Source organism: Protobothrops mucrosquamatus, unplaced genomic scaffold (genome assembly GCF_001527695.2).
Source record: "Protobothrops mucrosquamatus isolate PMUCROS unplaced genomic scaffold, P.Mucros_1.0 scaffold3509, whole genome shotgun sequence".
Lineage (NCBI taxonomy): Eukaryota > Metazoa > Chordata > Lepidosauria > Squamata > Viperidae > Protobothrops > Protobothrops mucrosquamatus.
The window spans coordinates 18,741-30,678 of NW_015389480.1; the positions used below are offsets into that span (position 1 = coordinate 18,741).

Consider the following 11,938-nt stretch of genomic DNA (forward strand, 5'->3'; position numbering starts at 1 on the left):
TTCCTTCCTTCCTTCCTTCCTTCCTTCCTTCCTTCCTTCCTTCCTTCCTTCCTTCCATTCCATTCCATTCCATTCCATTCTCTCTTCCTTCTTTTTTCCCTTCCTTCCCATCCCTTCCATTTTTCCTTCCTTCCTTGAATCCTTCCTTCCTCCCTCCCTTTTTCCCTTTCATTCCTTCCTTCTTTCCTTCCTCCCCTTCCTTTTTCCCTTCCTTTCTTTCCTTCCACTCCTTCCTTCCTTCCCACCAACCAACCAACTCATTCTCTCTTAGTTTGTGTAATCAAAGAGTTCTCTGTTCAGCTAAGCTTCCGTGATAAATCTAAGATGCAGAATTGACCCTTGTTCCTAGTTTCCACCTAAGTCAAAACTTCCTGCTTTTAAGGTTTGGACAAGGTGGGAGGGCATGTGGGGGAATTTGCTTAGGGGAAAATAAAATAAGGGGCAGTTAAAAGGAACACGGGCAGGGTGAGGAGTTTACTCTGGGCACGGTGTTGCAGCTTTGACCGTACTAACCCCTTGCTTCGCCTAACTACACATTCCACAAAATGCATTCTGGTCTTTTATACTAAAAAGGTGACGTATTCGTGAGATAGATCTCGAAATGTCTTCTTTACCTCCTTCAGGAAATGGGATTAAGCAAGTTAATTTTTCAAATGGGAGGCGGGTTGTCGTATATAACACTGTGACTTCCTAGCACCAGCCAAGGTCCACTTCAGATGGTTCTCTGCATTATCTCTGAATTTCTTGTCTAAAAACAGAGCCCAACCCTTCTCTCTTCTAGCACTGATGAGGTTACCTAGTTGGATCATGCAATGTCTGCAAGAAAACAGTCAAGAGCAGAGAGCACCAAGGACCCCACAGTATTTGTTCTCCTCTCTATAAATCCCACTCCCTTCTAACACTGATGGTGTTCCCTAGTTGGGTCATGAAATGTCTGCAAGAAAGCCACCCAGCTCAGAGAGCACCAAGGACCCCACAATTGGCCTCCTCCTCCTCCTCTTCCTCCCCCCCCCACAAACCCCACTCCCTTCTAGCATTGATGATGTTACCTAGTTGGGTCATGAAACGTCTGCAAGAAAGCAACCCAGCTCAGAGAGCACCAAGGACCCCACAGTTTTCTGAATTGAAATTCCTCTTAAACGGAGTGACGTTTGGACGATACAATGTCTGGAAGAGAGAAAGAGACTGTAGAAACACCAAATCCCCTCTTGAACTTTTTTTTTTCTGTTTTAATTTATTTTTTTATTTCGCTTTATTCTCCCCCTCCCTTTTTCTTTCTTTTTTTTTTTTTTTGGTTTAACAGATGATGTCTCTGACTTCATCCCAAACTCTTATCCTGAAGTATGCTGACCGTGGTTTCCTTCCAAAATGCACATTCCCAGCCTGCACCCTCTCACTCCTGGAGTTTGTTAAGGGCCCCCTTGATCTCTCTCTCTCTCTCTCTCTCTCTCTCTCTCTCTCTCTCTCTCTCTCTCCCTCCTTCCCTTCCTTTTTTTTTCCTCTTTAGAGATTTTCACCGGGTTTTTCTTTTCTTTTCCCTCTCACTTTTGTATTCTTCTGTTTCTCGCATGTGCAGTTTTGTAAAGCAAACTCGAAGTTCCATATCGCGCAGCTCGTCGCTCTCCAGCGTAAATTCACCGTGAGTTGCCCTCCGTATACACTATTCAGTAAATGGATTGATTATGTAGCTTATATATATATCTACAGTATATCTATAAATCGATAAGCATTTTTTTCCCAAATAGACTTTTCCCTACCCTGTTTCCCCCCCCCCCCGGCTTTGAGTCACCCCTTTCATTGTGGAAATTCATGACGGAGCATCAATTGGGCAGCATAACCCTGCGAAGGCTTGTGAGTTTCTTCTGAGCATTCCCAACGTGTGATTTTGAGCTTCCAGTGTTCTTTTTCGCTCCCGGCTCCATATCCATGTCTTTGCATGTTCTCTGTGCCCTGTCTGTTCCCTTCCCTTTTCCCTTTTGCCTCCTTTCTTTGTTGACCCTTCATGATTCCAGTTAAAAGCTTGGTTCTCTTTTTTGACCCCATTTAATAGATTTTTCTCACCCTGTGTCTTCCCCCCCTTCCCCAACTGCATCCAATTTTGGTCACCACGATTTAAAAAAGATGTTGAGACTCTAGAAAGAGTGCAGAGAAGAGCAACAAAGATGATTAGGGGACTGGAGGCTAAAACATATAAGGAACGGTTGCTGGAATTGGGGATGTCTAGTTTAATGAAGAGAAGGATGAGGGGGGACATGATAGCAGTCTTCCAGTATCTCAGAGGGTGCCCCAAAGAAGAGGGAGTCAAGCTATTCTCCAAAGCACCTGAAGGCAGGACAAGAAGTAAATGATGGAAACTAACCAAGGAGAGAAGCAATCTAGAACTAAGGAGAAACTTCCTGACAGTGAGAACAATTAATCAGTGGAACAACCTGCCTTCAGAAGTTGTGAATGCTCCAACAACTGGAAGTTTTTAAGAAGAGACTGGACAGCCATTTGGCTGAAATGGTATATAGGGTTTCCTGCCTGAGCAGGGGGTTGGACTAGATGACCTCCAAGGTCCCTTCCAACTTGATGATGATGATGATGATGATGATGATGCAGATGAGAGCAGGAAGACTATCTTGAAGACATGGGATTAGCCAATAGTCCCTCTGTGGTCTGCCTGATCTCTGGACGCAGCTTACCTTGTGAGATTACCAATTTCAACTGACCACTACAGATAACAAACAAAATTTGAGACAGTTAAAGTACATGTTGTGACGTGCCTGTCTTGGAGGTCCTCCAAGATGGCAGTTCTTGAGATAAATCCTGCCCCCCACCCCCAAGAACTGACTGAGGTCAATCCATACCAGGATCTTATAACCCCAGAACAAGCCCATTGGTGGAATTTTGCAGGGATAGATCTCAACCTGTCCAAGAGTCTTCAAATAGGCCCTTGCATTGAGGAGATTCAAGGGTTGGGGTTACTTCACTAAGACCTCTTGTTCTTCTGAGCAGTGACTCAGAGCTGTGACATTTTCAGTGTGAATCAGCTGTGCATGGAGCCGCGCGTTCCTGATTTTAGTCTTGGTGTCATCTGGCAAATGGTTTTTAGGCGATAGATAGGAACTTTCTTGAGGCCACGTTCCTGTGGCCCCAGGAGAATATCACCCAAAAGGAGAGACGTTTTTGGCTGTCCCTATCTGAGTGCTGAGCATTTTTGGTGCAACCAGATCCCGTGATACTTCTCTGAGTTCAGAGCCTCGACATCAGGAGAGGCAAGCAGGGAACACATCTCCGTAGAATGCTCGGGGGAAAAAATCTCCAGTCCTGTTGTTGGCCACATGGAAAAAATAAGCTGAAAAACGTACAGTAAGGCTATCTTTTCCTCTGAGATAATAAACTCACTATACTGGATCCCCAATATTGATCCGCCTGGGATTTTTAAAAAAGGTAAATGTTTCCACGTCCAGTCGTGTCCAACTCTAGGGCACGGTGCTAGTCTCCATTCCTTGACCGAGCGAGCCAGCATTGTCCAAAGACATTTTGGCCAACATGAGTAGAAGCCAAAGGCCTATTTTCAAACTGCAGGAGCTGAGGTAAGAACGGGAGCTCATCCCATACCGTTACGCTCAGCTCTCGAACCCGGATTGTCAACTTTCCAGCTGACAAGCTCAGCATCTTTAACCATTGCACTCCCCCTCATAGTTTTAATCTACCTCAAAATATTTTTTGAAAGACTACAGGAGCCCATGGGTGGAAAGAACCATGCTCCTAACAACTAACTGCAGCATTGCTATTAAGATTTACTTTATATTTACAGAGGAGGCAAATAACTTTGCTTTTTTTTTTAGGAGATTGACATATCAGGATGAATTTGTTAGCACCACAATGAACAGGCTTCTGCCCGTTCCTGCATATAGTTTTAATGCTTGCAGAGTTCCAGTTACAGCTCTTAATTTTCCACTGAACAGCTTGCAATAATTGATCATGTTTATTTTGATGCTGGGGGAGTGGTTGCCAGCAAGAGACATAGATCTGGGTCCCACCTTTCATGGGTTATGGGGTGGCCAATAGTTTTCCTTCTGGAATTCTGGGTACAGGGTAAACTAGCATATCTGAGTCCATGAATCTTGCAGGTTTCAAGAAAAAAGTATTGTGAAGAACGGTTGCAGGAATTGTGTATGTTTAGTTTAGTGAAAAGAACGACTAGGGGTGACATGATATCTCAGGGGCTGCCCCAAAGAAGAGGGAGTCAACCTATTCTCCAGAGCACCTGAAGGCAGGACAAGAAGCAACGGATGGAAACTAATTGAGGAGAGAAGCAACCTGGAACTAAAGAGAAATTTCCTGACAGCGAGAGCAATTAATCAGTGGAACATTTTGCCTTCAGAAGTTGTGGATGCTCCATCATTGGAGGTTTTTAAGAAGAGACTGGACAGCCATTTGTCTGAAATAGTATAGAGTCTCCTGCTTGAGCAGGGGTTAGACTGGAAGACCTCCGAGGTCCCATAGTTATTCTGTTATTCTGTCATTCTTTTTAATAGAACATTCTAAAGAGACATGGATGCTAGTCCCAAGGAAATTCCTTTGCATTTATTTCCTCATGCAAGAGAAATCATGGTTAAGTCCCCGTTATCCAGAAAAAAAAAATAGTTAACTCATTGAAAAATAGACAAGTAGAGTCTAACGGTCATACTTCCCATCATTTCATTAATTTAATTACTTCTGCATTGCTAAGAATAGGTTTTATAGGGTTTAATGTACCTTATTTTTTTTATCATAAAGGGGTTATTTCATAATGATGATTAGAAATTCATCATGCTATTCTATGGTTTTCTTAGAGTAAAACTTGCTTAGGTTTTTCATATGGATCTTTTTGGTGTATTCTAATTTAATTGATATTCCTTGATGCTTTTCCTTTTTTAATGTTTAAGGAGAACAGTAACCCCACAAAATAACTTCTCCAAGGGCTTTTTTTCAGCCATGGGGTCCTGGCTGACTGAGAATCTCCCTAGATGTTATGATCAATATTTTCTCTCAACTTGGAGAGACGAGAGTCCTAGCTAAATGGCACATCGTTGGCCCAAAGCTGCTTTTTCAAGAGGCAATTGGCCTTCCTTGTTTTTCTTTGAAGGCCTTTCGCTTCTCCTCCAAGAAGCTTCTTCGGCTCTGACTGGATGGTGGAGGGAATGGAAGGATTTATACTCCTTGCAGACTGCTGGTCATTTGCCTTCTTCTAGAATCTAGAGCGTCGTTGAGGCGACTTGGAGGTTTATCTCTGTCCTCAGGGGCACCTGAGTGGTGCAAATGGGCGTGGAGCCTTCTTGGAACTGCTGAATATAAATCCTTCCATTCCCCACCATCCCATCAGAGCTGAAGAAGCTCCTTGGATGGGAAGTGAAATGTCCTTCAAAGAAAACCAAGAAAGTCCAGTTGCCTCTTGAAAAAGCACCTTTGGGTCAAGCTGGAGCATGGAGAATCTCCGTAGACGTCATGTTGCTTTGTCAAATACGATGGTACCATCCCCAACTCTTATCCGTTCTTCTTTTCCTTCCATTTCCTATCTTCTCTTTTCCCTTCCCGTGTTCCTCTCCACCTCTCTCTTCTGTAGCAAACAGCAGAATTCCTGCAAATCCAAATCCGTGTGGGAGCAGAGGACCAGCCAGCTCCGCGTGTACAACTTCCGCACTAGCTCTGAAGCCCTGTACAATGAGCTGGATCCAGAGGACAGGGTCCGCTATGCGACCAACCTCCACATCCGTCCTGACATGAAGACTCACTTGGACCGGCCTCTGGTGGTTGAGCCCAGGAGCGAAGGCCACAGCGGCAACCTCAATGCCGTCAGCCCTGCAGAGGGGCAGGAGGCCCCCGACCAGCTGAAGACCCCACCGCCTGAGAACAACGAGGTTGTGAGGAAGCACCACCGGCATCGCGAGAAGGAGAAGACGGGAGACACGGAAAAAAGCAGTGCCCTCAAGGAAGAGAATGGTGAACTGGGTGGTGGGAACAATAAGGAGGAACGCCACCGGCCCTACCGGAGCCGCAGCAAAGAGGTGGGCGAGGGGGGTGGGAAGGAAGGGAAGAGCGAACGCAACCGGAGCCAGGAGGGAGGCCGGCATCACCATCGCCGGGGGTCCGTGGAGGAAGGCGCCGAGAGGGAGCACCGACGCCACCGAGGTCATCGGCATCCCGTTGAGCGACAGGTCAAAGAAGGCAACGGGACCGCCAACGGGACCAAGACCGAACGACGTTCCCGCCACCGAGGAGGGTCCAGGCCGGGCAACCGAGAAGGGGAGCCTGGCTCCAAAGGGGAGGGGGGCGAAGAGCCCCACCGACGGCAAAAGATACGGCACAAGGCCCTCTCCACTTACGAGTCAGTGGACAAGGAGAACGGAGAGAAAGAAGGAGAGCTGGGGAGAAAGGATCTAAAGAATGTGCAGCCAAGGTGAGTTGGCTAGATAAGGATGCATAGAGGATGGGGAGGTGGGGGGGAAGCTTGGATTTATAACAACTGATGTGGGCCAGCATTGAGAACTTGTAACACTCCTTGTAAAGATTCTGGATTTTTTTTTTAAAAAAACTAGTTCCTGAGAAAAAAGAGAATTCTGGGTCTGTTGTCAAAAATCACCAGGTGACAATTACAATATCCTGGCCTCCTCCATGGGCTGGCATTTGGGATCCCTGGCTTGCATTTTTGGCAAAATTTATGCTGATGAATAATTTTCAAGCCTTTCAGAGATTGCTATAAAGCCAGTTTTGATCTGCAACTCCTAGTTTGTGATATTTGTAACTGTAATCTTCCGGATATCCCTTTCTCTTTCTCTTTCTTTCTCTCTTTCTTGCTTTCTCTTTCTTTCTCTCTTGTATTCTCTCTTTCTCTTTCTCTCTTTTTCTTTCTTTCTTTCTCTTTCTTTCTGTTTCTATTTCTCTTTTGCTTTCTCTTTCTTTCTTTTGCTTTCTCTTTCTCTCTTTCTCTCTCTTTCTTTCTATTTCTATTTCTTTCTCTTTCTCTTTTGTTTTCTTTTTTTCTCTCTCTTTTTGTCTGTTTTTCTGTTTCTCTTTTTCTCTTTTTCTCTCTTTGTCTGTTTCTCTCTCTCTGTCTCTCTCTGTCTCTCTCTCTCTCTCTTATTTATTTTATTACTTATTAAACAAATTTATATGGCTACTCAACTCACACAGAGGTGACTCCTTTTAATCTATCCATACCTGGAATCCGTATTTTCAAAATGACAGCTTAATTTCTGTTTGGAACCCCAACATCCATTAAGCACAGTCAACTGCAGAATAATGGCTGGATGGGCAGAATCGAATGCAGAGCAGCAATGAGCTGTGTGTATGTGCAGGGGAGATGTGAAGCGTCAAACACAGACTTGTGATTTGGGAGGTGGAATCTGTTTTCTTCCTGAAGGCTCACCTGCTGTGATAAGCAGCAGTTAAACATACAAATCTGCAGCAAAATCACCGTAAGGTGTCATTTTCGCTTAATGCCATCTATTATGTTCCTGAGGAATTAGAACTCTTTACTTACCACCTAATGGTCATGCTAGTTGATCGCCAACCATCTTGGGAAGTCTAATTTTCTACTAAGGAGTGGGAATCCGAGCCCCTTACAATCTACTGCTGATTATTGGGGGAAAACCTCCAGTGGGTTTCAGTTTATGTTCTACCAATAAAGAAGAATATTAGCAGCTCAGGGTTGCAATGAGGGGGTCCTTGCTGCTCTGAGACCTTGGTTGTTTTCTTGCAGATGTTTCATGACCTAACTAGGTAATATCATCAGTGCTAATTCATGAGGCAACCAGACTTTCTTGTTTTTCCTTTGAAGACGTTTTGCTTCTCCTCCGAGAAGCTTCTTCAGCTCTGAGTGGATGGTGGGGGAATGGAAGGATTTATACTCCTTGCAGACAGAGCTGGTCATTTGCATTCTTTTAGAGAGTCGTTGAGGCCACTTGGAGGTTTACCTATGTTTTCCTTCTCATCCAAGAAGCTTCTTCAGCTCCAATTGGATGGTGGGGGAAAGGAAGGATTTATACTCCTTGCAGACAGCTGGCCATTTGCATGCTTTTAGAGAGTCATTGAGGCCACTTGGAGGTTTACCTATGTTTGGCTTCTCATCCAAGGAACTTCTTCGGCTCCAACTGGATGGTGGGGAAATGGAAGGATTTATACTCCTTGCAGACAGCTGGTCATTTACCTTCTTTTAGAGAGTCATTGAGGCCACTTGGAGGTTTGTCTGTGTCCTCGGGGTCACCTGAGTAATGCAAATGGGTGTGGATCCTTCTTGGAACTGCTGAATATAAATCCTCCCATTCCCCACCATCCAATCAGAGCTGAAGAAGCTTCTTGGATGAGAAGCGAAACGCCTTCCAAGAAAAACATGGAAATCCGGTTGTCTCGTGAAAAAGCATCTTTGGGACAGCCATGACCTGGATGACTCAGGATCTCTATAGATCATCAGTGCTGGGTAACATCGTCCCTAGCACTGAGGAAGTTCCCTAGTTGGGTCATGAAACATCTGCAAGGAAACAACCAAGCTCAGAGAGCACCAAGGAGTCCTCAGTCCACTTTCTGCTGGGCTAAAGAAACTGTAGGAAGATTTGGATGGGAGAAATGAGATTATCCTCCTATTTATTCTTTCTCTTCAGGGAAAGCCAATGTGACACAGAGGCGGGCATAAGCGTGACTGTGGCCCCTCTACACACCTTGCCCAGCACCTGTTTGCAGAGGGTCCCTGAGCAGCCAGAGGATGCTGACAATCAGAAGAATGTCACCCGCATGGGTCAACCATCTTTGGACAAGGCTGCCCCTGTCAACATTCCTGTCACTGTCACCGCTCCTCCCGGGGAAGCATCCATCATACCAAGTGAGTGTTTGTAACATCAGAAGCTGGGGTTTTTTTGGGGGGGGGTGGAGTGGGTGGGTCACCTTCTTCTCTAGTATAACGATCCGTAGGAATAACCCCGAGGAACAGGAGGAAGAGCTGCAAGTGAGGCAGCCTTCAGATAAGAGAAGGTAATTTGAGAAAGACGAGACCCTCTCTAGTTCTCACCAAGACAAAGGGGGGAAGCCATTCAGATTTGCAAGATTCTGTTACTGTAAAACCTATCCCTTTGTCTCCCAATCTTGCGGGGCTGACATCTAGTTAGGCAACTCTGCCATTGGGATGGGCAGCACTCCAGATGGGCTGCCATCCTGCCACACCGTGCATTGCCTGCCATACCCAACCGGGGAGAGGGGGGAAGAATTGCAGGATGAGATAAAGGGAGAGTAACATGAGAGGAATCGAAACTACACATTGTGCCATCCCATGAGAGTCGCCGGCCGTTTCAAGGTCACTCTATGGAATGCAGAACCATCCAGCCTGCGAAGACAGGGACTGTTACCCAAACACCTAACTGGACACTTGGTGATAACTAGGGGGAAAGATGGCCACAAGGGAAAAGTTGATCATAGGCTTTGGGTGCGCAACTCTCAGATCCAGCTTTGCTTCTTCTGCAACCACTTAGCTTTCACTAATAATGGATTTGAGAGTCTTTCTTTTCTAACTGACCCAAGCTGGGATGCCTGACAATCTAGATATGACAGAGATGGGTGCTGATCTCCCTTTGCTCCAGGATTCTTTTAATTGAAAGCGATAAGAGTTAAATCTTGTATTTCTCATGGGACACAAGTAACTAGCTGGCCTTTGGTAGGATGGCCTGGTTTCTTCAAGGACAAATACACTAAAGAAGCTGCCAGTTCAGTTGGGTTTTATTCCCAAAATAGAACTGGCCATTTTCTTCTTGGCCCCAGCAACAAAATAGTGTTCCCTGACTCTCTTCAGACATTCTCATTTTGAGATGTAGTAATATCCTGATCAACCCTGCAGTGAACAATGTTGAATTTGAAGCCAAAATGGAAGAGAAGAAGGACATCGATGCTGAGGATGACGTGGCCAACAGCAGACCAAAACCAATCCTTCCCTACAGCTCCATGTTCATCTTAAGCCCAACTAACCCGTAAGTCATCTTTGTTGAGTGGGGACTGTGTTGATTTGTCAGGGAAGGGGTACGCTAAGATCTTGATTAGTTGTTGTACCATGTTAACAAAAGCTTTCTCATCACATGGGGTGCTCTGCCAGAGCCTCACAGTTACCCTAGTGTGGCAGATGTTGATCCCAGCCTTTCATGTTTTCCTTTGGACATCCAATATTGTGTCAACTTTCCGAGAGACAATATGGCCCCTTTGATGCGATACGACCACATCTTCCTTGACCTTTCCTCTCCCACTCCTCTGCTTGGCTTCTGCAGTCTCCGGCGCCTCTGTCACTACATTGTCAACATGCGTTACTTTGAGATGGTCATCCTCTTTGTTATCACACTCAGCAGCATTGCCCTGGCCGCTGAAGACCCTGTTCAAGCGGAGTCACCCAGAAATGAGGTGAGAAATGAGAGTTCAGGTTGACTTGTGGGAAGGTGTTCAACTCTAGAGGAATGTCTCTGTACTGGGTTGAGCTGAAGATAGTGATAGCAATAGCACGTAGACTTATATCCCTCTTCACAGGGCTTTACAGCCCTCTCTAGACGGTTTACAGCATCTTGACCCCCGACAATCTAGATCCTCCTTTTACTGACCTCGGAAGGAGGGAAGGCTGAGTCAACCTTGAGCCGGTCAGGATCAAACTGCTGGCAGTGGGCAGAGTTAGCCTGCAATACTGCATTCTAACCACTGCGCCACCACAGCTCTCCACTTTGCCTTCTTCTGCATGTTTCCTTGGTCCCAGTTTTCAGGCACCCTACCTGCAGTTTTCTGCTGCTTGAGTGTGGGATGGAGATGGAACTGATTCCTGTTGCCAAGACAACCAGGCCACCAAATATGGATCTCAAAGGGTTGCAGTTCTTCTTCAATGCATATCACCCTTTCCTAGAAGAGAGGGGTGCCTCCTGAGATCTGGCTAGGTGGCTTACAAAGAATGGCCAGTTGCTTGTTTTCCAAAAGCGGCTTCTGTCTAGCATCCCCAAGCAAGCACCAGCGGGTACCAATAGAAATAGCCCTTAGACTTATATACCGCTTCAGAGTGATTTCCAACCTTCTCTAAGCAGTTTACAGAGTCAGCCTATTGCCCCCAACAGTCTGGGTCCTCATTTTACCAATCTCGGAAAGATGGAAGGCTGAGTCAATGTTGAGCCGGTTAGGATCGAACTGCTGGCACTGGGCAGAGTTAGCCTGCAATACTGCATTCTAACCACTGCGCCACCACGGCTTCCAATGCTTCAAAGACCAGCTCCTAAGCTGAGCCTGTAAGACTGAAGCACGTCTCAGATCTTAGAGCAAGACAGACGATGAAACATCCCAGCAGAAGAAATCTATGTGATTCTTTATATATAATGTATTTTTCTTTGGATTCAACCCTCTTTCACTTTTGAACTGCTCCTTCTGTTTTCAGGCTCTCAAGTACCTGGATTATATATTTACAGGTGTCTTTACTTTTGAGATGGTGATAAAGGTAAGTATCTTTCTCCAGATCTCTTAGGAGCGTGTCTACACAGGAATGATACACACCAGGGACATTGAATCACTTATTTGCATACTTATAATAGCTGCATCCTGGGGAGTCCACATAGAATTTTGAGGACGTGCAAGAATACACATAAACCAATAAAGGAGAATATTTGTAGGTCAGGGTGGAACTGAGGGGTCTTTGGTGCTCTCTAAGCTTGGTGGTTTTCTTGCAGACATTTCATTACCTAACTAGATTATTTATTATTTATTTATTATTTATTAACAGGATTTATATGCCGCCCTTCTCCCCATGGGACTCAGGGCGGCTCACAGCGTATTAAAACATCATACAAAAAATTTCCCCTACTAAAAACCAATTAAAACCCAAATATTGGTAGCTGTGGCTCTTTAAAATCGTTAAAAATTGTCCCTATTTAAAACTCACCCTAGGTCAGGCCCGCTTGTTGAAAAAGCC

The 11,938-nt window shown here is 45.4% G+C and overlaps 1 protein-coding gene across 1 annotated transcript in view; it reads left to right on the forward strand.

The window, feature by feature from the left end:
* Positions 1-11,938, forward strand: part of LOC107297756 (voltage-dependent N-type calcium channel subunit alpha-1B-like) — a gene marked incomplete at its 5' end in the record, with an annotated part of 58,805 nt that overhangs the window by 14,581 nt on the left and 32,286 nt on the right. Inside the window, 6 exons of the mRNA XM_029286382.1 lie at positions 1,577-1,639; positions 5,594-6,427; positions 8,628-8,845; positions 9,851-9,980; positions 10,272-10,401; positions 11,408-11,467. Of these exons, the coding sequence (XP_029142215.1) occupies positions 1,577-1,639; positions 5,594-6,427; positions 8,628-8,845; positions 9,851-9,980; positions 10,272-10,401; positions 11,408-11,467 (1,435 nt within the window). The remainder of the gene's footprint in view (positions 1-1,576; positions 1,640-5,593; positions 6,428-8,627; positions 8,846-9,850; positions 9,981-10,271; positions 10,402-11,407; positions 11,468-11,938) is intronic.